This window comes from Eremomyces bilateralis (assembly GCF_010015585.1).
Source record: "Eremomyces bilateralis CBS 781.70 unplaced genomic scaffold P152scaffold_43, whole genome shotgun sequence".
Lineage (NCBI taxonomy): Eukaryota > Fungi > Ascomycota > Dothideomycetes > Eremomycetales > Eremomycetaceae > Eremomyces > Eremomyces bilateralis.
Window position 1 is genome coordinate 17,929 of NW_022985109.1, and position 25,899 is coordinate 43,827.

At 47.6% G+C, this 25,899-nt stretch overlaps 11 protein-coding genes across 11 annotated transcripts; 7 read left to right on the plus strand and 4 right to left on the minus strand.

Annotated features, from left to right (window-relative positions):
• Positions 1–809: 809 nt before the first annotated feature.
• P152DRAFT_444472 (NAD(P)-binding protein) lies at positions 810–1,859 on the minus strand (the record flags this gene model as incomplete). The annotated part of the gene is made up of 1 exon (XM_033677806.1): positions 810–1,859. One exon carries the CDS (start codon positions 1,857–1,859, stop codon positions 810–812), a length of 1,050 nt encoding a protein of 349 aa, XP_033529709.1.
• Positions 1,860–2,386: 527 nt separating this feature from the next.
• Positions 2,387–3,609, plus strand: P152DRAFT_510033 (putative short-chain dehydrogenase). Its single transcript, XM_033682634.1, has 2 exons — positions 2,387–2,854; positions 2,907–3,609. Exons 1-2 carry the CDS (start codon positions 2,470–2,472, stop codon positions 3,545–3,547), a joined length of 1,026 nt encoding a protein of 341 aa, XP_033529710.1. The 5' UTR covers positions 2,387–2,469; the 3' UTR covers positions 3,548–3,609.
• A 40-nt stretch (positions 3,610–3,649) lies between these two features.
• On the minus strand, positions 3,650–5,354 carry P152DRAFT_469187 (uncharacterized protein; the record flags this gene model as incomplete). Its single annotated transcript, XM_033680878.1, has 4 exons — positions 3,650–3,708; positions 3,755–4,440; positions 4,493–5,259; positions 5,316–5,354. 4 exons carry the CDS (start codon positions 5,352–5,354, stop codon positions 3,650–3,652), a joined length of 1,551 nt encoding a protein of 516 aa, XP_033529711.1.
• Positions 5,355–8,441: 3,087 nt separating this feature from the next.
• P152DRAFT_453156 (uncharacterized protein) lies at positions 8,442–8,876 on the minus strand (the record flags this gene model as incomplete). Its single annotated transcript, XM_033678343.1, has 1 exon — positions 8,442–8,876. The coding sequence occupies one exon, from the start codon at positions 8,874–8,876 to the stop codon at positions 8,442–8,444; it is 435 nt and encodes a 144-aa protein (XP_033529712.1).
• A 330-nt stretch (positions 8,877–9,206) lies between these two features.
• On the plus strand, positions 9,207–10,212 carry P152DRAFT_256590 (uncharacterized protein). The gene has a single exon (XM_033674747.1). The coding sequence runs from the start codon at positions 9,334–9,336 to the stop codon at positions 9,856–9,858; it is 525 nt and encodes a 174-aa protein (XP_033529713.1). The 5' UTR covers positions 9,207–9,333; the 3' UTR covers positions 9,859–10,212.
• Positions 10,213–15,070: 4,858 nt separating this feature from the next.
• On the plus strand, positions 15,071–15,814 carry P152DRAFT_444487 (uncharacterized protein; the record flags this gene model as incomplete). Its single annotated transcript, XM_033677807.1, has 3 exons — positions 15,071–15,425; positions 15,579–15,628; positions 15,717–15,814. Exons 1-3 carry the CDS (start codon positions 15,181–15,183, stop codon positions 15,812–15,814), a joined length of 393 nt encoding a protein of 130 aa, XP_033529714.1. The 5' UTR covers positions 15,071–15,180.
• A 120-nt stretch (positions 15,815–15,934) lies between these two features.
• On the plus strand, positions 15,935–16,714 carry P152DRAFT_444488 (uncharacterized protein). The gene has a single exon (XM_033677808.1). It carries the CDS (start codon positions 16,376–16,378, stop codon positions 16,628–16,630), a length of 255 nt encoding a protein of 84 aa, XP_033529715.1. The 5' UTR covers positions 15,935–16,375; the 3' UTR covers positions 16,631–16,714.
• Positions 16,715–16,831: 117 nt separating this feature from the next.
• Positions 16,832–17,203, plus strand: P152DRAFT_406142 (uncharacterized protein; the record flags this gene model as incomplete). Its single annotated transcript, XM_033676858.1, has 1 exon — positions 16,832–17,203. A coding segment is annotated over one exon (372 nt), but the record flags the coding sequence as incomplete, so codon positions are not given.
• Positions 17,204–18,807: 1,604 nt separating this feature from the next.
• Positions 18,808–19,539, plus strand: P152DRAFT_256645 (uncharacterized protein). The gene has a single exon (XM_033674748.1). The coding sequence runs from the start codon at positions 18,970–18,972 to the stop codon at positions 19,348–19,350; it is 381 nt and encodes a 126-aa protein (XP_033529717.1). The 5' UTR covers positions 18,808–18,969; the 3' UTR covers positions 19,351–19,539.
• Positions 19,540–22,439: 2,900 nt separating this feature from the next.
• P152DRAFT_256660 (uncharacterized protein) lies at positions 22,440–23,073 on the plus strand. The gene has a single exon (XM_033674749.1). It carries the CDS (start codon positions 22,723–22,725, stop codon positions 22,885–22,887), a length of 165 nt encoding a protein of 54 aa, XP_033529718.1. The 5' UTR covers positions 22,440–22,722; the 3' UTR covers positions 22,888–23,073.
• Positions 23,074–24,161: 1,088 nt separating this feature from the next.
• P152DRAFT_371413 (uncharacterized protein) lies at positions 24,162–25,299 on the minus strand (the record flags this gene model as incomplete). Its single annotated transcript, XM_033675519.1, has 3 exons — positions 24,162–24,305; positions 24,363–24,933; positions 24,983–25,299. Coding segments are annotated over 3 exons (1,032 nt in total), but the record flags the coding sequence as incomplete, so codon positions are not given.
• Between the last annotated feature and the right edge of the window lie 600 nt (positions 25,300–25,899).

The following is a 25,899-nucleotide window of genomic DNA, read 5'->3' on the forward strand; positions in this document are numbered from 1 at the left end:
CTATATTCCTACTCCCTTTCTCCTTCTCCCTTTTCCTTCTCCTTCTTCTTCCTCCTCTTTTCCCCTTCCGACTACATTCCTACTCCCTTTCTCCTTCTCCCTGTTACGGCACGGTAGCTGGATGCACACAACATACGCGTAGCCAAAGATATTCTAGATTGAGATGAAGAGTACAAGGTAGCTGTGACAGAGGAATCTTGATGAGGTTCCATCTCTACGCTAGGTTTGATTAGGCTTAGGCTCTCAGCCTATGCCAACCATGGGCCATGCCCATAACAAGTACCTCGACTTCGCTCCAGCACGGCGGGCGTTCCATCACGCAGGGGGGGAGGTTACAATTACCTCTATGAACCTACAGCTCGCCATGTTTGGATACTAGTAGTTCTTGAACCATAAAGGTTACTAAGTTACTATAATATTGGTTCTATCAATAACTGCTGCTAGATATATAACTGTTGCTCATCCTTGTAGTCCCATCTTGCTTGGACCCTGATTATGGTAAAGTCTGTCGATTAATAATGGCTTCTCTGCTGGCGACTAGAGTGCGTAGGTAGAGGATTCCGCGATTGCAAATGGCGCATATGGTGGTTGATCAGTAAGCAGAGCGAAATCAGGATAGGGGTGAAGGAAAAGGCAAAAGAAAACCGAAGTGTAAGAAGGATAGAAGAAGGAGACCATAGTCATAGCTCACTGATAAGTTGGACAGGCACAGCTCCGCACGATTTCATGCGGACCATCTAAGGTGGCTACACGTATTATGCCATTAGGAACAAACTATATAGCGTGTAGTATCGTTTTACTACCTACGGCTAAACTTTTGCCCCTTTACAAAGTTCGACATACTGTATAGCAACTGCAGCGACGGTGTTGTGGTAGGGCGTTGGCTTGATGTCGAGCAGCCCCTCTGTCTTACGGGCGTCGACTGCCACGTCAAATGTATGTTGTACTCCACCTTCTTGCAGTATACCGTCGGAAAACGCCCCCGGAACAACTGACTTGGCGATGGCCGTTGTCTTGATCCAATCACCAGGTCCACCCAGGATAAAACTCTGGTTACCAGTGATATTCTCGTCAAGGCTGCGGAGGTGTGCCAAGGCGACATCATTCACATCCACAACGGCAGAGTTCAGTGGAATGGGTGATTGATTTCCCTTCAGTAGACTCAGCAGAATAGCATTACCGCTCTTTTCAAGCTCCCTCGGTGTCGTCGCAAGGTCATCCACGCCCAAAATCAAGCTCGGCATAAGCGTGATAATGTCGAAAGGGGTTGCGTTCGTGCTCTGCCATTCTTCGATAGTGTTAAGAGATTTTGTCTTGCTAGCTTGATACACTCCAAAACCAGGCATGTATGGTTGACTGAGATTCGGTATCCGCCACTCCGAGGTGACTGGCAGTTTACTGGAGTCCCCCTTTCCTATAAAGTACTCCGGTGGGGTGATGGCGACAATGGAAGACGTAATCACGACTCGTTTCAGTGTATCTTTGGCATGCTCTGCTCCACTGGCCAGAATGCCCATTACACCCAGCACAGCGGGCGTAACAAAAGCATCCTCCTCAGAACCAGATCCGATTTTCGAGCTAACGTTCGGCATCGGCGATGCGCAATGGACGATGTACCTCGCCCCTTTGACGGCTTCGTCATAAGCATGGGAGACAGTCATATCAGGCACAACGACTGAAGACAGTTGATTTTCTGCAAGTGACAGGCGTTCAATTCTTGGTGCGCCTCGGAGCTTATCGAGGTCTGTCGCCTTGCGAATCGCGCAACGCACTTGGTATCCGCGTTCGAGGGCAAGTGCAAGGACCCGTATGCCGAGGAATCCGGTCGCTCCAGTAAGTAGTATGAGACCGCTAGCCATAATGATTGATTTGATCTTTTGATAGCGAAAAGGTATTGTAATTGTAGTTAGAATAGTGTTAAGTATCGATGTGGAACAGCATAGCTTTCTGGTCTTATAGCCTACTCGGTTTACATTACTGCAGTTGTGAGTACCACTCAAAGAATCATTCACGGGCATCATGACCGGAGTTTTGGATAAAAATGTCATAAACTCCATACACGCTGTTATCTCCGTAGTTAGAGATCTTAGTGGCACCAAGTGAATCATCTGGCGTTGTAAACACACCTCCATAAAACTGAGCGGCTGCGCCAATGGCAAGCCAAAAAGGAGCGGACGCACGAGCGGACGTTGAAGCGGGAGCGGAAGCTAAACTAGCGCGTGGCGGCGAGCGCGCATTCCAGGTCCCTGCATACCAATATCTGTCCGATATCTACGTCACGCTCATAAGCTTCGATTTATAATCGTGAATTTAACTTTGCAATTGTGGGCGAAGCTATCTATGATGTGCTCATATTGAGCTCTGGGCAGGTATATAAGTCTTGCATAGGAGTGTTCGAGTGGAAAGGTCATTAGCATTATATCTTTATCCTCTTACAAGTGTACATCTACGAGCAACTACAAAGTTATCATGGCCGACAAACTCAAACCCTATGCCGACTTGTATACCAATCCCCAAGGGGTTGGCGACAAGCGACCCACTGCCCTCCGCGTGGTTCAAGACGACGGACTCGTTAACGCTTACGAGGGGAAAGTCGGGCTTATAACAGGTGGAACAAATGGCATTGGTGTCGAGGCGGTGCGAGCTTTGCACGCCACCGGGGCAGACGTCTACTTCACCGCTCGTGATGCTGCCAAAGCAAAAAAAGTGATCGAAGATATCCGGACTACATCGGAGAGTCAGGGTAAACTCGATTTTGTGATCATGAACATGGACTCGCTTCAGTCGGTGCGAGAGGCGGTCAAGGTTTTCTTGTCCAAAAGTTTTAAGTTGAATATCCTCATCAACAATGCCGGTATGTGTCCACTTCTATATATTGACTTTTGCGGTTCCTGAGTCTGCTCTAGGCATCATGGGAACTCCTTACAGTTTGACTGAAGACGGATTCGAGCGTCAATTTGGTGTCAACCACCTTGCGCACTTTCTATTCACCGTATTGCTCTTGCCGACACTTGAAAAGAGCGCCACGCCACAACTACAGTCTCGTGTAGTGAATGTTTCCTCCTCGTCGCACAGGCATGCCACGATTTCTTGGGAGCACTACAATTCTCATCCGATTATTTATAATCCTGAGTTTGCTTACGGTCAGAGTAAGACAGCAAATATATGGATGGCGAATACCATTGACCGCAAATACGGCTCCCGCGGTGTCCATGGATTATCTGTGGGGCCTGGTGGAATTTGGACTGGTCTGCTGGCTTACACTCCAGCTGACATCGTGGATGCGTTTAAGCTGAACCCTAACATTAACATTCATATGCTAAGCGCCGAGCAGGGGTCTGCTACTACGCTTTGGGCTGCGGTTGGTAGAGTGTGGGAAGGGAAGGGAGGAGAGTACCTCCATGACTGCCAAATTGCGCCTCCGGAAACGGGTGACTTCTATAACGCGATGAGTGCTGCTGCAGCACCGTGGGCCAAGGGACGGACAGACGATGAAAACAGGTTATGGACATTGAGCGAACAGCTTGTTGGGGCGAATGCACCATGACCATAGCCGCTTGGTTGCTATAAGAAGGCAAAGCTGAACGCACTAGTAAGTTAACTGTTACTGGTGTAAAATAGCAGCACGGGTCAAATTAAGCAGAATTATTCATTCGCGATTAATGAGTTTCATGGCTCCTGCTTGTTCAAGCAAGTTCAGATACTCCCCTGAATTCGATGTTAGGCCTGTAACAGAGCTGTTCATTCGACTTACCTGCAAGACGCCAGCGTATCTCAAGGCACTGTAGCCCTTTAACGATTTCCCTCAGAGCCTCGTACATTTTTGGATCATGATCTTCTCGTATAAACCATGCGCACTCTGTAGCAGCATGGTACAAACATGGCGCCGTGAAGGGGCATGCAGTGTCAATTTTGGCAATCTTTGGTGCAGTAGAAACCGCAAGATCTTTAATACCACGGAGACAAATGTTCTGCATTTCTAGTGCGAGAGGCTCCCGTACGGTGGAGCCCGTAGGCTCATTGCAACCGTATAAGTTGTACAGTATGAGGCCGCTTGAAGTACAAAGCGCCGAAGCCATCAGCCTAGAAGGGGATTGGGAGTTATTGAACGATGTGCCATTAATTTCCGACTTGTCGAGGGCGGAATGGAGCATAGAGAGCGCGGTGTGGAGATTGTGGGCTTCGGAAAGCAGGTGCGCGGCGTCGTCTGATGTCAATTTTGCTGCTCTGTGATGGGCGACCTTACTGAGCATGTGAGCACTCTGGCACACAGTGGCAAATGAACCTAGCACCATGGTTTCGCTGAAGGTGGTGGAGTATAGATGTTCGCTTCCCACTATCGTTCCGCTGTCCCAATCTTCGTCGTTGACTGGTAAAAGCTCTTCGAAACAGGGCTCAGGTGCTGCAAACGGCATTCCCCTCGTTTCGATGTTCACAAATCTAGCCGATGGGTTAGTCGGTATATACTATACAAACGAACATTATTACAGACCTGTCAAGTACGAAGACCGCCCACCATGTCCTACGTTGCTCTTCGCGGAGAGTCCAGGTCTCGAAGTCTTCAAAGAGCTGCTGCGCGCGCTCTCTATCATGCATACCCATTAGAATACCCAGCCGGGCCGCACGGCCTATGGTGAGGTATGCGGCCGGATAAATGGCGTTAGAGAGCTCATATACAGCTAATAGAACAAGAGATTGAACGAGACGTATAGAGACGAACCCAGTCGTTTCCGCGGTCGAGCAGAGTGATGTTGCGACTGCATATAAGCTAGAGATGGAAGGCCGATACTCGATTCGGTTTAAGCAGAGACCCATGCATAATAGAAGGAGAGGCAGACAGGTGTCCACGTGGGCAGAACCATGGTCTAGACTCTCTAGGTCTCGTATAAGTCGCTTCTTGCTAATCATGGGTAGCCACATGTGCACAGTCGCGAGATATTGCAGACAGATCTCGCTATGATCATGCTTAAGAGAGGCTAATGCAGATCTCCAAATGGGGGACGATTCAGACCCAAAATCGAGAGCATTTGCATTCAAAGGGGTCAGGAAATCGGTATCCAAGAAGAACGATAGCGGAAATGGTCGGCTGGGGCCTTCGGCGGAGCTGTGCTGGTTGGTAGTTATCGCGATATAGTCCTTAACGTGACTTCTACTATCAACATGGGGACGGGGCACTGATGTATGGAATACCGCATTGCTCGCAGTAGTGTTCGATTCCGACCAATCAGTATATTCGCACTTTTTCCGAAGGCGAATGCACTACTGCGAATAAGCATGGTTCTCATATGCTGTCATATCTATAGATATAGGGCTGCTTTTATACCAGGGCACATGATGGTACATCTCTTGTGCATTTTCGCTTCAGGCGCCTGCGATATGTGTGAGCCACCGCGAGTCTCAGATCAGTTACTCGTACCTGCAAGCCTGACATGCCTGAAGGGCTTTTTGTGCTGTTCCCAAGATCGAGGACATAATTCTGGCGCGGTAATACTCCAGGGTAGCGCCTAGGCCGCGAGGCCTCGTGGTTGTAGATTCCTACCGATTTGTCTTTAGCAGCTTTGGAGTCCTTTCATATAATAATCGAAAACCTTGTAGCTGCAGCAAGTGCCTGGAGGAACGAAGTGCCTGGACTCTGGAGGAACGAAGTTCCGTAAGGTCTGAGTGAGAGAGAGATTCAACGCCCGTCAGGCCTCTCAGCGAGGCCCATGTGGGGAACTACCGAGGCTGACTAATTACATACATTTGTGCCCTGTGGCCTTCTGCCCCCGTTTTCTATCTTCGGTCTTCTAACTGGCTTCTATATCTGCGGCTAACATAGGGAAATATTATAACTGTATTAAGGGAATAAGATGGTCAGTGTGCTGGGTGCCTCTGTTCCTCTAAGTTCTGATCTAGATGATGTTTGGAGTATAATATGATCCATTTTGTTGTAGATTAATGAACTGTCTGAGCAGGTGGGAAGTCTGCAGGCTATATGTGATGGATCAGAGGTCTGTAGACCTGGATGCCTTGTGGCCTTGTGGCCCGTTTGCTCTGCACCATCAGGACATAATTCCTCGCACACTTTAGATAGATTCCGCCTTCATAGCAACAATTCAATGTTTGCCTCACGATTCGTGTTGATAGTTTAGGCGTGTCTATCCACACGGAAGCAATAGGTTACGTGACGAAGAATGTAAAGTGCTTGTATTTCTGTAAGAAGTAGAGTACCGAACGAGGTAGATATACCCATGACTAAGTAATAGCCGAAGAGGGGAAACTAATGACTAAGTAATAGCCGAAGCGGGGAAACGAATGACTAAGTAATGACATCAGATCTTGACACACCCCCTCAGATCTAGCAGAGATCTGTATATCACAACGGAATCGCGGAATCACTTAAGTTCATTTCGGTGACTGATGCGATCATATCTCGTGGGATTGTGATGAGGTGCAGTTTCCTTGGAGGTCTTGTGTTTTGGAGGAAAGTGTGATATTCCTGCCAGATCTTGTGGAGCGTAGGTTTCTCAGTGCGCTGGTTTGCTTTTGAGCAGTGGTGGAACGCGTCTGGCGCATTGGAGGCTGCTGTGCTGAAGAAGAGGCGGCGGAAGTTTGTTTATTCCTGCGCGGTGGAGGCCCAGGAGGGACTGGCGGTGTTGGGGCAGAGGAAACAGTTGCGGGTGTTATCTGCTGTGCTGGAGAGGAGACCCGGTAGGACTGGAGCGTTTCCTTGATGAGCTGAAGATCTGGTAAGGCATCTTCGAACTTTTCATTGGTAGGGGAAGGGGAATCACTGTGGATTCTTTCCTGGGGAAGGATATCAAGAAGCTAGGATGCCCGATGACTGGACGATTGGTAAGGATCCGGTTCAGGTGTTGTTTCGGGCGTGGCGAGGTAACCTGAAGGATCATATGTGTGCTTTTGGACCTCGGAGCTTGTCTGTGGAAGTGGAGACAATGGGCTGTTAAGGTTTTTGGGCTGGATGCAGTTGTGCGTAGAGTCAAGGTAATGATCATCTGGAATAGGGGGAAGTTCGATATTGAAGCGAGGAACTTGTATAGAGTCAGGCATGTGGTGTACGGCGTCTGGACGAGCGTGACCAAGGTGCCGATGCCATTGCTCTGGGGGAGCGGTGGGTAGTGAGATGCCGTAGGACGACGCTGCGTTAGCGGTGTAAACAGCAGGTTATGTAGCGATACTGTTAGGAGGCTCGAGGAAGAGGAGGTAGTTCTCCTTAAAGAGTCTCGTAATATAGTGATCACTATTTCTGTGACGCAAGAAGTGATCTTTACCAAAGTAATAGATATCGATCTAATCGAAGAGCAGTCCGCCTGCGATATTAATATGGTAGCCGGGGAGGTAGATAACCCCCTATAGCTCCATAGTCCGGTTGTTACTATAAGTATCCTTATAGATAACGTTGACCGACCTAGTACCATGATACTGGTGGAGTGTCAGGGCACGAAGAATGAGGCAAAACTCTGTGATTCGTGATATACTAGAATCAATCTACAAAGGAGCAAGAAGGATCTAAAATACAATCCGCTGTGTGAGGGAGTGATAAGTAGGCCTTGGGGGTGAACATAACACATCGTAAGGCCACAAGGCACCCACACCCCCAGGCATCAAACTGAATTCAGTCTTCGTTCCTTCACATGGAGGACCAAACCGAAACGAATGGCTCCAGTATCATTGGGGTTAAAGTCATGGAAGCGATGGATATCATGACAGACGTGAACGTTTACACCAGTATCAAAGATAAATAGATTGGTGGCATAAGGCTGGCGATCAATTGTCGCGACATTAATAGTGTTCGCCTCCTTTGGAATCTGCGGTACTAGAGGAATAACGAGCTGGCCATTTAGATTAGGAGGGAGCCATGCCGGTGCTAAAACCTTGTCGCGTTGGAGCTGCTTGTAGATCTTCTCAAGCGGTCCTGGAGGGAGATTCTGAAATCGTTCGACGATAGCAGGGTCCTCGTGATAGTCCTTAGATCGCCTGGAGGAATTGACGTGAGGGCATTCTCCAAACCAATGTTTTACTCCACAGATACAGTCGTTGAACGGAACTTTAGCATTAAGTTGTCCTCTTTACGGTTGTTGTCGTTCGGTAACTTCGAGGGTTGCGTTAGCGAACTTCTATAAGGAGTCTTGGTTGCTAAGGAAGTTTCCAAGGTTAAGAAACCAATCGACGAGTGTCGGAAGGTCGGCCATGGTAGGGCTAAGCGTATTTCCAGCGATGCGGTTGAAGACGTGTACCTGGAAATCCTTCTCGATTGAAGTAGCGACGGCTATGAAAGCTCGACAGATGTAGCGGTTTGTAAGATGGTCAACAAGGTCACGGACAGACCCAATCTTCTCTTATAACTTAAGCCAATCGTTGGCATAGTCGAGATTGGACTGGTTCCGGTTCTTCTTGCCCTCCTTTAAGCGGTTGAACTCTTCTTCAAGGTAATATGCCAATTAAGTTGACTGTGGGGCGGCGTAACGGTGGAGCGACTCCAACATGTCCTTGGCGAGATATTTATCCTTGATGTATCGAGTCATACCACCACTGACAGAAGCGGTGATAGCGTTGGCCAGGTTCTTCAGTTCATTTTCACGGAGATCGTACTCCCTTTTCTCGTAGTCAAAGGATTTCCAGATCCATTGTTGTAGGCTGAGATCCGTGTCTGCAGTTAGACGAGAAGGAATGGTAGGAGACTTATAGATAGGCTGCGCTACAGCTTCCTTTCCATCTAAGGCAGGGGTTTCGACAAAGGTTGGGTTGACGTAGTCCCAAACTTTGATGCGTTGGGCGTAGTTCTTGATCTCTTCGTACCAGTCGATCCAGTTAGTAATATCCTTCAAGGTGCTCTTGATAGTGACTGTGTGATTAGAGCTGGTAGAGGAAGACATAGTGAAAAGAGTTGTAGGAGGACGATTCCTAAGAGGTAGGAATCGAGACTCGTACGACGACGTGTCAGAGGACCGTCAGAGGTCGGAGGATGTCGGAACTCCGCGGCTATTACTTAGTCACCGCACCTTGTAGATTACATAAGATTACATAAGCCCTGGGTATATATACCCGTCAAGGTAAACTATGTACTTCTGACCGAATACAAGCATCTCACTGCCTCTGAACAGGTATCCTATTGTTTCCGTGATTGATTGACACGCCAAAACGATCAACAGTTATGAGCCCAATTTGCCTTGAAGCTCGATCTCTATATCAGCTTTCCGATTGATCTCAATATAGACCGTTGCTCCGCCAAAGCATCGTCTTCCGCCCGCTTCCGCGTCCCTCGACGACATCCCGAGAGACTCCATTCCTACCTACGTCTAGGAACTGTCCTATTATAGCGACATTTTCACAATGTCTTCTTCTACCAATTCCAATCATACGGTCACTATCCAGAACCCGTTGAAGGATATCACCAACTGGATCGACTGGTACGAAGAGATCAAGAACTACGCCCAACGCATCAAAGTTTGGGACTACGTCAACCCAACCTTCGTCGAAAGCCCTGCCTCAGAAGGAAAGGAAGCAGTAAAGCAACCTATCCATAAGGATCCTGCTCTTCCTCCTAGTCCATCTGGAAATGAGACGAACCCTGACATACAATGGCTCTGGAAAACCTTCGAATACGAGAAAAGAGCATACGATCTCCGTGAGGCTGAACTCAAGAATCTCGCCAACGCTATCACCGCTTCCGTCAGTGGTGGTATGACTCGGTATATCAAGGGCAAATACCTTGCCAAGGACATGTTGCAGTCACTCCACCGTTACGCGGCTCCACAGTCAACCAAATTGGCATCTTACCTTGAAGAAGAGTTCAACCGTTTGAAGAAGGGAAAGAAGAACCGGAATCAGTCTAATCTAGACTATGCCAACGATTAGCTTAAGTTGCAAGAGAAGATTGAGTCTGTCCGAGATCTTATTGATCATCTTACTGACCGATATATCTGCCGAGCTTTTATAGCCGCCGCTAATTCCATTAATAAGGAATTTCGGACGCACGTCTATACCCGCATCGCTGGAGACACGCTTAGCCCTACCCTTGCCGACCTTCCTACACTCGTTGATTGGTTCCTCGGCTTTGAAATCTTCCACAACGACCAAGACTCTTCGCAGAAGTTCGCTAACGTAACCCTCGAAGTTGCTGAACACCAACATCAACCGCAAAGAGGACAACGTAATGCAAAGGTTCCGTACAAAGACTGCATCTGTGGAGTGAAACATTGGTATGGGGAATGCCCTCACATCAATTCCTCCAGGCGATCCAAGGATCATCACGAGGACCCTGCTATTATCGAACGATTTCAGAGGCTCCCTCCAGGACCGCTTGAGAAGATCTATAAGCAGCTCCAACGCGACAAGGTCACAGCACCGGCATGGCTCCCTCCTAATCCAAGTGCCCAACTCATCGTTCCTCCGGCACCGCAGATTCCAAAGGAGGCGAATACCATCATTATCGCGTCAATCGATCACCAGTCTTATGCCACTAATCGGTTTATCTTCGACACTGGCGCGAACGTCCATGTCTGTCACGATATCCACCGCTTCCACGACTTCAAACCCAATGATACTGGAGCCATCCGTTTCGGCATGGCCCTCCATCAGTATCACGGTACTGGATCAGTCAACGTCACTCTTAAGGATTTTCGTGGAAACACCCGAACTATGGAGCTACAGGGGGTCATCTACCTCCCTGGTTTCCATGTTAATATCGCAGGCGGACAACTCTTCGATCAGGTCGACATATACTACTTTGGTAAAGATCACTCCTTACGTCACAGAAATGGTGATCACTACATTGCGAGACTCTTTAAGGAGAATCACCTTCTCTTTCTCGAACCTCCAGACAGTATCGTTCCACAACCTGCTGTTTATACTGCCAACGCAGCATCGTCCTACGACATCTCTATGACCACTGCTCCGCTAGAGCAATGGCATCGACGCCTTGGTCACGCTCGTCCGGACGCTATACGCCACATGCCTGACGCTGTACAAGGTATCAGAATTATCACCCACTCCTCGCCAGACAAGGACAACTCCTTGTGCGATACCTGCAACCTAGCTCAAGTCCCAAAGCGGATCTCGCGCGTACCACAACCACGTGGTAACGCCCCCTTTGAGAAGGTTTGCCTTGACCTAGTCTTCATGGAAAATGCCTTCAACGATGACAGGTATATCCTCCACTTCTATGATCCATACTCTACGTTCCATAGGGCTTTCCCTATCCGCGACAAGAAACAACAGACACAAATGGCCTGCATTAAGGAATTCTTCTGCTGGATCTACAACTGGGGATTTCGAGTCCTTACTCTCCAGCTCGATAATGAGACAGCCCTCAGCGATGAGTTTGACAAGTTCTGCCGCGACGCTGGAATCGAGGTCAATCACTCCGCTCCAGGTACACACGACCAGAACGGCTTTATAGAACGTTCTGGGGGGGTGATGGTAACTATGGCTTGCAAAATCTGCATCGAGTCTAAACTTCCGAAGTCTCTCTGGCCTGAATTTGTCGCGCATGCCGAGTACCTGCTTAATCGGACTCCATTCAAGCACCCTACTCTTAACAAGTTCATTACACCCTTTGAGATTATCGCGAAGAGGAAGCCAAACCTCTCCCATCTCCAGATCATTAGATCTAAGGCTTTCGTACGCAAAGAGAACGCAAAGAAGGATAAGATGGAAGAACGCGCTCATATAGGTTTTCTGACTGGCTACTCTGCCTCAAACATCTATCGTGTCTGGGTTCCTTCGCTAAATCGTATCCTCGATAGCCGAGACGTCCGGATCGATGAGTCCATTCAGTACGACCCAGTCCTCCACGCTACCCTATCTCCTCCTTCAGACCAGGATATCCAACAGCTTGAGGTTATAGTTCCTCGCTTCAACACGGAACTTCCTCCTATTCCAGATAATGATTCCCTTAACCCTGCGCACAACGGCATCCAGCCCAAAGACCTTGACAGCCTATTGTCTCTACTTCCACAGACAAGCGCTAAGGTCCAACAGCTCCTATCCAGCCCTCCAGGTCATCTTGCTACGCCTGATGCAACACCTGAACCGGACTCTCAGCAATCGTCCAGTCATCAGGCACTTCAGCCTCTTGACAACAATCCTTAGGGAGGAATCCAGAGTGATTCCGCTTCCCCTACCAATACAGGTTTCGAAGACGCCTCACCAGATCTTCAGCTTATCGAGGAAACGCTCCAGTCCTACCGGGTCTCCTCTCCAACACCACAGGATATACCCGAAACTGGTTCCTCTACTCCAACTCCATCAGTCCCTCCTGAGCCTACCACGCGCCAGACGCGCTCTACTACTGCTCAAAAGGAAACTAGCGCACTAAGAAACCTACGCTCTACAAGGTCTGGCAGGAAAATCACACTTTCCTCCAAGGCAAGAGACGTCCAAAGAAACAGTGCCATCCAATCCCAAGATGAACTTATCGAAAACGCAATCCATGCTTTCTCCGTCGCTGTCGCCAAAGCTGTCCTAGTTTCTGACATGCCTCGTGAACCACAACACTGGTCTGATATGAAACACCACTTCTACAGCACTGAATGGTTCCGGGCAGCCAAGATTGAGATCGCAAAGCTTATCGAAATGGGAACACTTGTCGAGGTTGATATACCTACAGGCCAACAGGTCCTCCCTGTTCGCTGGGTCTTCAAATACAAGCAGGATCAGAACGGATACTTCACCAAGTTCAAAGCTCGCCTCTGCATTCGCGGAGACCTCCAATTTATCCAGAATCGAGACGACCTTTACGCTGCCGCTGGTGCGTACTCCACCTTCCGCGTCCTAATGGCCCTTATGGCTGCCTTCGACCTTGAATGCGTTGCCGCTGATGTTACTAATGCATTCGCCAATGCGGTTCAAGATACCGAGGTCTATATCCGCTGCCCCGAAGGCTTTGGTCAGAAAGGACGCTGCTTCCTCGTCAAGAAAGCCCTCTACGGACTCCGCAAGTCCCCAAAGCTATGGTTCGAAACTATCTCTGAGTTCCTCTCCACCCTCGGTCTTACAGCAATCACCGAGGACCCCTGCGTATTTATGTCCCCATCACTTATCGTCTTTGTCTACGTTGACGATATTATCGTACTCGGCTCGAAGTCGAATCGTCCACTAATCGATGAGTTCTTTCGTAAACTCCTCGCACGGTTCGAGTCCCGGATACTCGGTGATATCGAGGTCTTCCTCGGCATTCGTATCGTCCGCGATCGTGCACAACGGAAGGTCTGGCTCTGTCAAGACGCCTACGTAGATAAGTTGGTCAACAAGTTCCATCGGGAAGAGGCAGCACCGGTCAATTCACCCCTTTCCCAAGACTTCTCCGATCAACGGTATGAGGGAACCGCATCCGTTCGCTCTATCCAAGGTTACCAGCAGAAGGTCGGATCCCTTGTATATGCCGCAGTGACCACACGCCCTGATATCGCCCTTGCGGTATCCAGGCTTTCCCGTCACAACATCAATCCGTCTCCAAGGCATATAGAAGAGGCTGATCGCTGCATCGCCTACCTAAAGACGACGAAATTCCACGCACTTGAATACTCCGGGTCTTCACAACCTCCTCCAGATGCCAGCTCACTTCCCGTCCAGGCTGCTTCTGACGCATCCTTCGCTGATGATCCAGAGACTCGCAAGTCCTCTAACGGATACATCATTTACCTGTTCAACGGCCCCGTTCGTTGGCAATCCGCCCGTCAGACAGTGGTAACGACCTCTACAACCGAAGCTGAGCTCCTTGCCCTCTCCTGGGCAGCACGCGAAGTAATCGCGATGAACCGTCTCTTCCGTCAACTCAGATTTGATCCAGAGCAAGAACTCACGATCCAATGTGATAATAAGCAGACAGTTGGTATTGTCTCTAAGCCAACCCCTTTGCTCACTTCACGCCTCCGTCACGTTAATATCCATCAGTTCTGGCTACGCCAAGAGGTTCAGACTGGTGACCTCAACGTTGAATGGGTCTCCACATCTGAGATGGTCGCCGACGGTCTTACCAAGATACTCTCCCCTCAGAACCACCGGAAATTCCTCGAGCACCTGAATATGCGATCTATCCAGCATCTCATTACAATCCCACGAGATATGATCACATCCGTCACTAAACGAACGTAACTGATTCAGAAGGATAACTCCGCGATACGGTTGTGATATACAGATCTTTTCTAGATCTGGGGGGGTGTGTCGGAACTCCGCGGCTATTACTTAGTCACCGCACCTTGTAGATTACATAAGATTACATAAGCCCTGGGTATATATACCCGTCAAGGTAAACTATGTACTTCTGACCGAATACAAGCATCTCACTGCCTCTGAACAGGTATCCTATTGTTTCCGTGATTGATTGACACGCCAAAACGATCAACAGAGGAGGACGTTGCTTTAAGGAACAACGGTCCGGAATGAGTTCAATGGGAAAGCTGATATAGAGATCGAGCTTTAAGGCAAATTGGGCTCATAACTGTTGAACGTTTTGGCGTGTCGTTAATCACGGAAGCAATAGGATACCTGTTCAGAGGCAATGCGATGCTTGTATTTCTGTAAGAAGTAGAATACAGAACGAGGTAGATATACCCATGACTAAGTAATAGCCGAAGAGGGGGAACGAATGACTAAGTAATAGCCGAAGCGGGGAAATGAATGACTAAGTAATGACATCAGATCTTGACAGATATTGATTGGGACTCTGCGCCATGACTAAGCGCCCCACCCTTGCATCGTATCGTGAGGCACCAATATCAGGCTATAAGGCTACAATACTTCAACGCCTCAAAGTACGAAAGTACGACCGTGACAATATATCTCAAAGCGGGCGGGGTAAGGAGAAAAGATGATTCGATCCGGGCCCATCGGGCTCAAAAGGGTCATACAGAGGTAGGGGTGTTCCCGATACGATATCGTCACGATCTTGCCATATCGGTTATCGTATCGGTGAGGAAGAATCCCGCCGATTTATATCGGCCAATCGTATCCGCAGAGATACGGCGAATGCGAATAAATATCGGCAAGATCGTCGCCGATACGACTATCGTCTCCGATATTGGCGCTAAATCATGAGTTCGTCCTAATTTGGTATTCTCTCCTGTATATCTTCTCGCAGCGACGGTAATAATGTCTATTACGCGCAATATTATAGATTCTACATATATTTTACATTGAATGATAACTTTCTAGACTTCTTTTGGCAGCATAACCATCATGGCTTTGAATGAGAATAGAGCAATGGTTACCCGCCATAACCAACAGAATTACCTCTTACTTAATGATGGATACGATGAAACTTTACCAGAAGATCAAATAACGGAATCCGATTTTGAATCTTTTGTCAATCTATCATCAACTGAAGTCCTGCCCTCAGAGTCAGTTTTACAGGCCCTGACTTATTCCGCACTAACAGTATCATCCTCGATCCTGCCCCGGAAACGCCCAGCGCCTACTACAGCGTAGATGTAGGATTATTTCTAAACGACTGAATGTGAAGGATCGAAGATTGAATTCAGTCTGATGCCTTGGGGCCTTGGGATGTGGATGCCTTACGGCCTCACGATGTGTTGTGGTCACCCCAAGGCCTACTGAATATTTCCCCTCACACTTAGATCTCCCTTTCCCCTTGGTAGATTGATTCTAGTATATCACGAATCACAGAGTTTTGCCTCATTCTTCGTGCCCTGACACTGAAGTAGCTCGCGAATAGGTTATAAAGCGGTCAGGAAAGCGGTAAACTACAGATATAGAGATTCGATGTGCTTTTATTAATAAGAAGACTAGTATCCAATATCCTTGGACGACCTTAGATTTATTACGGCAGACATTTACTTCGAATATGCAGTAGTATCTTAAAAAGTACTCTATCTATTCCCCTCATTCTTAAGATAAGCCCCTTCTAAAGAAGCAGGCAAGCGTTATTAGCCTTCTTACTCGGAAAGAGACCTTATTATACTAACAACTTCTTGAGCGGAATATTCTTTAATGGGTTATCTATGATAAACAAGCTTTTACTACCATCGAATCGCCAGCTTTCTAGCAAATCTTTCGAGATATTCTAGGTATCTTACTCCCGTTCTCTTCACGGTCTACCCTACGACGGCGGCTTATAGAAAGCTTTAATATGCAGCGTCTTTAATTAAAGGAGGAGCTTTCCGTAACCTGCATAACTATTGCCTTGTCTCTTGACATCTGGACGAGCAAAAACCACCTTCCTATTCTCGGTATAATCGGCCACTGGCTTACGGAGACGTTCGAATATCAGGAACGGACCTTAGAATTCTGTGAACTCCGTAGAGTACATAGTAGGGAAAATCTTGCGGCAGCTATTAATGCTACTCTCGTAGAGTTGGATCTAACATTAAAGTTGATTATAATTACTGGAGACAATGCCCGTAATAATGAAGTTATGGCCTTAGAATTGTTCTATACCTTGAACGAAAAATATGGCGCAGAGACGCTCCTAAACGGGCTTCTATTCCGCGGAGTGGACAGCTACATCCGCTGCCTGGCCCATATTTTGAACTTAATCGTTCAAGATATCCTTCGCGCCTTGAAATCAGGAAGCGTGGAAGCGGCATACACCATCTATGATAGCTTATACGCTGGGGGATCTATATCGAGTCAGACAGCATTGTCTAAGCTCCGAATTCTCGCTCTCTAGATTAACCGGAGCCCATAGAGACGGCAGAAATAGAAAGAAGTCTGTTAATTCATGAATCTCTTAGAAAAATTCATTGAATATGATGTAGAGACTCGTTAGAACTCTACCTATCGAATGTTAGATGACGGGTTAAAAGCAAAGGCTTAGATCAATCGATACGTAGCCCTATAGACGGAGATACCTTCCTTTACCGCCGAGGAATGGCAGCACCTGTCTCAGATTCATCAAGTACTGAGCAAGTTCAACGAGCTCACCCTGTTCGTATCAGAGCGAAAGCCACAGATCAGCCTTACCGTCCCACTCTATTATGAGCTATATGATTTACTCAATGAGGGGTCTGAAGCTCAGGGAGTCTTTTCGGGATTAAATCGTGATATTACCCAAGCAATCAAGGAAGGAATAAAGAAATACGAGAAATACTACACCTTTATAGATGAATTAGATACCTACTACACTACTCTAATTCTAGATCCTCGGGTGAAAGGAGACCTAATCCTTAATAAATTAGAGGAAAATTTTTTTGTTAAAGCAAGGAACATTTTTCTGCAAAACAGCCCACAACTTGGAAATTAGCTGAGATTATGATCGTAATCGATTCTTCACACTTCATTCAATTATAATCAACTATTGCAGCCCTCCCAAATAATGGTTAGAGGGCGCATGAGGGGGAAAGGCCCGCAGGCCAAAGACGCGTCCCCGACGCGTCCCCAGCAGGCGGACCACCCACGACCCAACACCCGCAACGGAGTAGGAGAACAAAATGGACGGATAGATGAGGGGCGGATACTCCAAATTATGGAAAACTATATAAAACTCGCGTTAGAGAGCTGCCGTGGATAGGCTAGGGCGGGGTCGCTCCGTAGAGTTCTTAAGGCTTACCTAACGCCCGTTCTCCGGCTTATTCCGGAGCTAGCATAGAGAAAGAGTATAGAAAAGGCGTAGGCGGGAACACCCGCCAGGGACCCAGCGATGGGTCAAATATTAGAGCGTCTTAGACGTATTAAAGCTAGAATCGCGAAAGACCGCGGTCGCCTAGCCGCGGCCCTAACCACCGAGATACGAACCTAGAGTAAGATCGCCGTAGGGGGAAAGACTAAGGCGGTCGTTGAAGTGCGCCTCTCTAAAATAGCAGGAGCCGTAGAAGAGACGACGGAAGAGAAACTATAGAGAATCAAGAAGGTAATCCTAGACGCGAAAGCGATTATCCCCCACTACCGGGCAGCCGGTAAGGTGTCGGTCGTGGTTCCTACCACTACCCGACGGGACTAGATTATCGCTACTAGAATCGCTGGGGATAACGGCATTAAACTGATCCGTCGCCCGAAGCTACTTATAGTAATAGGTATCCTAATTTATATATAGATTATAACCGGTAAAAGTAAGGGGAACACCGAATGGGCGAGATAGATGTCGAACTAAAACGCTGTTAAAATTGAACGAATCTCCTGGCTCTATAAGAAAGAGAAGCTAGCGGCTATCCGGAATGCTGGGTCACAGACGAAGGGATCAATTATTATCGAGGTGGCTACCGAAACTGACGTGATACGTCTTATTAAGGACGGCTTCCTATATAGCGCCCTATGGCTCCCAGCTAAACTATGGGACGTTACTCTCCGGGCGATCTAGTATATCCGCTGTTAGAAATAGGGCCACACGTAGTCCGTTTATAACGCGGATAGCGACACCTGTGGGCGCTGCGCAAAACACTACCCTATAAGGGGATATATAATACAAGACCTTCAAGAGGCAAGGTGCGCAGGGTGTAAGAAACCTAGGCACTTTGCCTAGATAACCAGAAGCTGCGCGGTATATAAATCCTTCGTAGCTGGCCAGCGAGCTACAGAAAACCGCCTTAATGAAGCTACCCTCGCCGTCTACCGGGGGCAAAACCAAAACCAAAACCAAAACCAAAACCAAAATGTCACAACCTACCAGTTCCGCCACGATGACGATGGATATATTATTATTAGCAACACCTAGAAGCGGAGGATGGCGGGACCTGGGAGGCCCTTAGGAATCACGGTAGCAGCCCGAGCCCCAGGGCAGCAGCGACTCTAGCTCTCGGCTAGTTAACTAGAAGACTTTATATCCGGCATTAGTACTTCTACCTTTACGATACCTACCGGAAAGGATATAACCGGAGAGGACACGACATCTACCGGAAAGGATATAACCGGAGAGGATACGACACTTACCGGAAAGGACAATACCCCTAGTACTCAATGATAGGGACCGGCATCCTCTAATATAACTACGGTAATGCGAACAACGATAAGGCTAGGGCTACCTTCGACTCGATTAACCCTACCCGGTTCCCTATACTTGCAATTCAGGAACCGATGGTCGCCGAAACCAAACCAACAGTCACCTATACACCAAAGAATTTTCGCCCAAGCCGACCTATATACTACGGTATACGGGTCGTCTTCTTTATCCACGATAAGATCCTTCTTACAGCTTGGGAATCAAAGCGAGCCTCCGACCACATCGAATGGATCCGCGTTATAACGCGTGACGGACCCCTCAACCTCGTTAACGTATATAATCCACCAGGGCACGTAGGCCAGCCACAGCTTAAGAAGTGGCCGGAGATCGCAGAAATTCTCTGCGAAATTGGCCAAGAGAACGTTATCCTCCTAGGGGACTTTAACTACCATCACCCAGCCTGGGGTAGAACCGGAACCCTAAAGGAGCTAAAGGTAGACTACCTACTCCTCTAAACCGAGCAAGCTAACCTCTAGCTCCTTAACGAGTAAGGGGTAATAATATAGAAGCGGAACTAAAGCTAGTCGGTCATTAACCTAGCCTTTGCCTCGCCGGAGATCGCCTTACGGATCCTCCTCTACTACCTACGGCCGGAGTAGTCTACTATAAAGGACTACTTTCTAATCGAGATCTAAACTAGATGCTAAGGTTTCCTTATACTAGACGAGCCTAAGGTTTATACTCAAGGATGCCCCGTGGGAAAAAATCCGGGAAGATGTCTCTAGCTCCTAGTGGTATGTACTAGAACCCTATACTGCGATTAATAACCTTATTAGACTTCTTTACGGCACCTTAGATAAGCACTATAAACGGGCGCGACCTTGTGACTAGTCTAGACCGGAGTAGTCACTATAGGCAGCAGAGTTCCTAGCTGGCGCCCGCTAGGCCCGACGCCGGCTCTAACGGACCTAGGACCCGGACGACGAACGAGACTAGAAATACTAAAGGAATGCCCTAAGGAGGAAGATGCGTAGTAACGGCCGGACGAGATAGAGAAAACTTATCTAGACACTTACTAAAGACGAGAATTACCCGGACTATATATATAACCGAGGGCTCTAGAGACTAAATAAGTAGAGCCAGAAGACCGCTAGGTAACCCGGTAGGCTTATAGCTATCCTACTACTTAGGCGCACGGAGAACGATCCCCCGACGGGAGATAACTAAGGGAAAGTAGAGATCCTTGCTACAAAGTTCTTCCCACGGAGCGGTGCCGCTGACCTCTAAGATATAACTAACGAATAGTTCCCACGATTCGATATCGGGCAAGAGGTTACCCTAGATAAGATTACCCGGATTATCCGCCGGCTACCGAACTAGAAGGCCCCCGGGCCTAATATGATCCCGAACGAGGTACTAAAGGCCCTCTCTAATATCCTAGCCGTAGACCTAGCCCGGACGGTTACCGCTCTCTTCCGAAGCGGGGAGCTACTAGCAGTTCTAAAGGAATCTACTACGGTGGTACTAAGGAAGGACAAGAAAAAGGACTACTCTCTTCTAAGCAGCTACCGCCCTATTACTCTTAAAAACACGGTTACAAAGCTAATCGAGAAAATCCTCGCAGATCGACTGATCACTAAAGCGGAAATACGAGATCTGATTCCCTAGAACCAAATAGGAGCTCGAAAGGAGAGATCTACTCTCTCCGCCCTAGAACTCCTTACCGGGACTATATAGACGGCGTAGCACGTAAAGAAGTCTGTAGTCTCTATACTTAGGCTTGACCTTGCTGGAGCTTTTGATAACGTCTCTTACCCCCGGCTGCTCTAGGTCCTTCGTCGGATAGGATATCCCGAATAGATTATCTAGATAATCGTATCTTTCTTAACCGGACGGCGAACAAAGATTCTCTTCTCGGACTTTAAGAGCCGCTAGTTCGACACGGAGACAGGGATCCCGTAAGGCTCTACCCTATCACCCGCGCTGTTTATCCTATTCATATCTGACCTACTGTATCAGTTTAAGGATATTTAGGGTAACGTGCTCGGGTTCGGGTTCGTTAATAATACTACACTGGTTACCTAGGGAGATACGGTAGTAGCTAACTGCCAACGACTAACTGCGGCCTACGATACTTACCTAGAATAGGCGTCACGGTTCGGGGCTAAATTTACCCCGGATAAGTACCAGATTATCTACTTTACCAAGAAACGTAATATTTCCGCTAATCTCCGGTCTACGATCTAAATATAGGGACATTAAGCTAAATTAGTTATATCCCTCCGGGTACTAGGAGTTTAGCTCGACCCTTCCCTCTTATAGAAGGACTATATCCTCCGGGTAATATAGAGGGGACTTAAGGCCTTCGACTCCCTAGCGAGGGTAACTTCATCGGTATAGGGACTATCCGTCCGGAAATCGAGGCTGCTCTACATAGCGGTTGCACGGCCTATTATGACATACGGCGCCCCTATTTGGGGAGTCTATTAGCAGGGTAAGCCAATCTCTGAAGGCAAAATGAAGGACCTAGCCAAGGTTCAGAACAAGTGTCTACGAAAGATCCTAGGGGCTTACAAACGGACACCAATCGCCGCGCTTAAGAGAGAGGCGGACGTTCCCCCAATCGAACTCTACGTCTAAGAACGGGCCGCCCAAAGAGTAGCATCGACGAACACCTACAAGATCACTACCCAGATTAAGGGAGCCCTAACGTAAGTCTAGGATACTACTTCTGCTCCCCCGAGACGAACTCGAGGCCGACCCCGCCGTATCCGGTCTAAACCTGAACCCGCGATAAGTACGCTTCGGACCTAGTATAATAGACTTCTATTCCCCCGGCCCGAACTAATTAGAGGATATTAGATATAATAGCGAAAAGGCCCGTACCGGATAATCTAGGACGAGTATCGAGCGAAATAGAGGGAGAGATAGTAAGCCGAAGCGGCTAGACTAGGAAGGAGAGTAAGGATATAGAAGGACCCGTAGGAAACCTAGTGCCTTAACCGGTACGACGGCCTTTAGAAATACGAGGCCTCGGCGCTTATAGTACTACGGACTAAGGTAGTTAGAGTTAAAGGATGGCTCGCAAAAATTAGTATCCCTAGAATCCACCTAGCGTATGAGTACGGTGCCCCCCGATAGTCTCTCTACTATCTCCTTGTATTTTGCCCGCAGCGGACCGACCAGAGGATCGAGCTCCTCTAACGAGCTGGAACAACGGACTTTAAGAGGATATTGCATAATAGGGACAAGGTACGCCACGTAGCAAGGTGGCTAATCGATACGGGAGGCCTAGAGTAATACCGGGTAGCTAAGGAAGTTAAGGAGGAGGTAATAGAGGACTAGAAACCGTTCCAGTTCCTCCACGACGTGCCAGAATAAGCTCTCCGCGTAGGCGGAAACACCGACTCTTACGGATAGATAATAAACGTTTCAGATAGTCTACTAAAGGGAGGAGGCGGGATTTTATGTACCCGCAGCCTCAGGGCTACGGGGAAACTTTTGCCCGCGGCAGACCAGATAGAATATCGTGCTCGTAGACCCGAAAGGGATCCAGATAGTACGTTAAATTGATTCTTATTATTATTATTATTAATAAATTAGAGGATAAAGAGGCTGGGAATCTAATATTAAGAGCTGTCCGTAACAGTCTTCATTAGAAATATCCACTTCGGAACCGCGAATCGCCTAGAACGGTATTACAGCAGTCGGCATCGGAAATCAAGACGGTAGAATCCCGAATACTCCAACGGCTACAGCCTCAAGCGGTTCCCCTTCTGTCCGATATTAATCGGTACTTTGACAGTCCTCGAGTTAGCAATATTAATACTACAGATCCGAATTGGCTTTGTAACTGGTGGCGAGTATACAAGGATGAACTGCCTCAAATGGCAGCAGCAGCAAGAGAGTATCTACCAATTCCATCGTTAGAGGTGTCAGTAGAACGATTATTCAATGCGGCAAGAGATATATTAGGTATCCGGAGATATTCGATGAAGGGTAAAACAATGCGGATGTTAATGTTGATAAATGATCCCTATGCAAAGCCCTAGAATTCCAGCAGCCAAGTTATCCAAAAATCTTTATAGAAATCAGATTGAAGCTAGTCCTAATGAAGTAGTTTACCGATTCACCGATTTCGCCGATATTGACAAAATTTAACGGATAAAATATCGGTAGAATAGAAAGCTGCCGATATAAATCGGCGAATCGTATCCGTAAACCTGAAAGGTTAACGATATCGTATCCGTGCCGATATCGTATCCGCAAAATCGGGAAATCCGCCAATCGGGAACAGCCCTATACAGAGGGTGAATCCTCACTTAGTACTGTAGATTCCTCCTTCATAGCAACAATTCAATATTTGCCTCACGATTGGAGACTCCCTACAGTGAGACCCTTACACTGTTACACATACAAATAAATTGCGCCTTACCAAAGGTGCAATTAACCATAGTACAGTAGGTAGACCGTTTATACACAGATGTAAATAGTAGATCGTAGTACGAGAGATCTTTTTCTTTTCTCTTCAGCAATTCATCAGCGTTACCAGCTTACCAAGTCCTTCGTGGTTTGGGTCTATGATATATTTTACTCTGTAGCTTGATTTGCTGCTGAAATTTGGACGAAATAGCTGGAAATGTAAAATTTAGAAGACCCTTCGATTGGAACACCAAACACCATACTCCGCTATATATACTCATCCTGTTGAGGCACTGTTCAGGCCGTCCTGTATCCTTCGTCTTTTCGATGCTCCCTGCCCGTTTCTACCATCCAGTCCTGAATCATCTTCAAAATCTTCAAAATCTCGCCTGGTTTTCCCACGACGCTGTTCATCAATTTCAAGACATCTCCGTACACCACTCAAAGCGCTACCAACAGCACTTTGATCAGAATATACCGGATCAGAATCCCCTTCCCAAACTAGACCCTCAAGAAGTTCGTTCTCCCTCATTACACCTAACTTTTTACCATCAAAGCCGTGAGCGATCTGCCAATTATCGAGTAACGCGCCGAACGAGCCTATCTCCTTTCCAAGGCCGACCTCCATCTGGGACCAACAGTTTCCTTTCTCGCAGTAAAAGACACTCTCTCCCTCTTTTAAATCAGAAGAAACGAGTATCTCCCCTTTGCGCCGCCGCTCTTCTTTTCTTTGAGCATTAGCTAAGGCCACTTTGGCTCTGACTTGCAATTTTCCAAGCTCTTTTTTTCGCGAATCTTTGGTCCAGGAGGGGAGTGGCAAATCCACATCGTGGCTCAAGACTCGCTCCCACTTTCTACCAATGTTATACATTGAGCTCCAGTCCAAAAGAAAATTCTCTTCGCAGAACTTTTGCCATGACTTCAGATGGCCAAGCACGAAGGCCCTGTGCTCTGATATAGCCCAATTGTGTATTTGGTCTACTATCGATAGTAGCTCCCAGGCTTTCATTTCCGTAACGATACGGCCGCTCCATATTCGCTGGAAGACCTGGAGTTTAAGGGTTAGTTTCTGATTCCAATATGATACAGAACATGAGGGACGTACATAGACCGTATCGCTCATATCTTCCCTGCCAGCGAACTCGTTGGGTTCTTGATACCACCAGTCAGTTCCACAAGTAGTAGAGTTGTCTACTCGTGGTCGCCGGTATCCGACTAATACATGCCAATGAGCACCAAATGAAGTCAAAGCGAACACTTGGTACTTGTGGCTAGTAGAGGTTTGGTACACCCTTTTCTCGTAGTTCTCCTTTGGGCCAGGGGTACGCGCTAGGTTGTCCAGTAGATCGAGATACGTGGCTGCGGCCAGACAAGCCTGTCGGCGCGCGGTACGGCAATCTCCATCCCAGCCTTTGGCCTCGTAGACTGCAAAAGGAAATGCCAGCTGAGTTCGGCCCCAATGTGGATCGGCCAATAGTCCACACTTTGGGTGCAATAACACCCTCTCTAACGTGTCTTGGTGTAGCTGCTCAACGAATGCTGGAGATTGATGATCTGAGAATGTGGCCAGACCAAATGTTATATCTGGTATCCGGTGGATTATCTTCGATTCGCCGGTTAAGGTGCACCGAATAGCATCGGTTTTCTTTTTGAAAGTGTGATACCCATGCTTGTCCCTAGAAGAAACTGTTAGCGCTATTTTTGCAGTAAAGAGGGCAGAATTACATCGTCAGATATGGATCATCCCTAATCTGACCGAATACATCAGACCAAGCATCTGCATCCCATGGGTATTCACTCTTTTTCCACAACTCATTGTTTCTATTATGCTCTGCAAATCTCCTCGCACGTCGCCTGCGATCGGCCTCCCGAGGGTCGTTCCAATTAAGGTCTTCTAGAGTAGGTATCCATATACTGCGACTAGATTTTACAAACATTGGTTTATAAAACTGGTGATAGTATATTCCTCGTGCATTTAGCGCAAAATCTTTTCTAACGAGATCGAGTAACCCTGGTGGGTATTGTATCGTCGGATCGAGGAAGCTACGGGAGTTAGCGGTTTAAATCAATATTAGCGGGTTTATCTTACCGGCCAGTATTGTGGTAGAGTTCTTCAACTCTGTCCGCTTTCTCTTTATCAGTTCCCTTCATAGTCGCCATATTGACAGTACTAGGACGGATAACCACGTCTGTAACCTTGCACCCAAGGCCATCAAGAGTTCCATTTCGTTTAGCCTGAATTATTTTCTTTTTCACATCTTGCATGTACTGCCTGTGAAATACTTTGTACTCTTTCTTGGTCATATTTTTAGGAAGTTGTGAAGAAAGGTCCTCCAAATGAGGTTCCATTTTCTTTGCCGAAACTCGTTATTTGGGAAGCAGAATTATAGAGACGATAGATAAATCCCGAGCTTTTGTTACTTGTATTACTGACATATTTATACACGGACGTGTGGCAAATCCGAACCTAGACGCTACAGCAAGCGCCCTAAGAAAGCTACGTGGGGAGTCTGGGAGAGACGTTTCTGCCTAGCGCCACATTACGTCAGTGGTTTTCTTAGACATGGATGGGTAGAGAGTTAGGCAGTAGCTAGAGGGCTAATACGTAGTAAACCTGGCTGAATGTCAGGGTACGTAGACGA

Excerpts from the sequence above, each read along its gene's own strand:
- P152DRAFT_510033 (XM_033682634.1), top strand. The coding sequence starts at position 2,470 with ATGGCCGACAAACTCAAACCCTATGCCGACTTGTATACCAATCCCCAA. Across the intron at positions 2,855-2,906 it reads TATCCTCATCAACAATGCCG|GCATCATGGGAACTCCTTAC; the intron begins GTATGTGTCCAC and ends AGTCTGCTCTAG.
- P152DRAFT_256590 (XM_033674747.1), top strand. The coding sequence starts at position 9,334 with ATGTCTTCTTCTACCAATTCCAATCATACGGTCACTATCCAGAACCCG.
- P152DRAFT_444488 (XM_033677808.1), top strand. The coding sequence starts at position 16,376 with ATGGCCTTAGAATTGTTCTATACCTTGAACGAAAAATATGGCGCAGAG.
- P152DRAFT_256645 (XM_033674748.1), top strand. The coding sequence starts at position 18,970 with ATGGTCGCCGAAACCAAACCAACAGTCACCTATACACCAAAGAATTTT.
- P152DRAFT_256660 (XM_033674749.1), top strand. The coding sequence starts at position 22,723 with ATGGCAGCAGCAGCAAGAGAGTATCTACCAATTCCATCGTTAGAGGTG.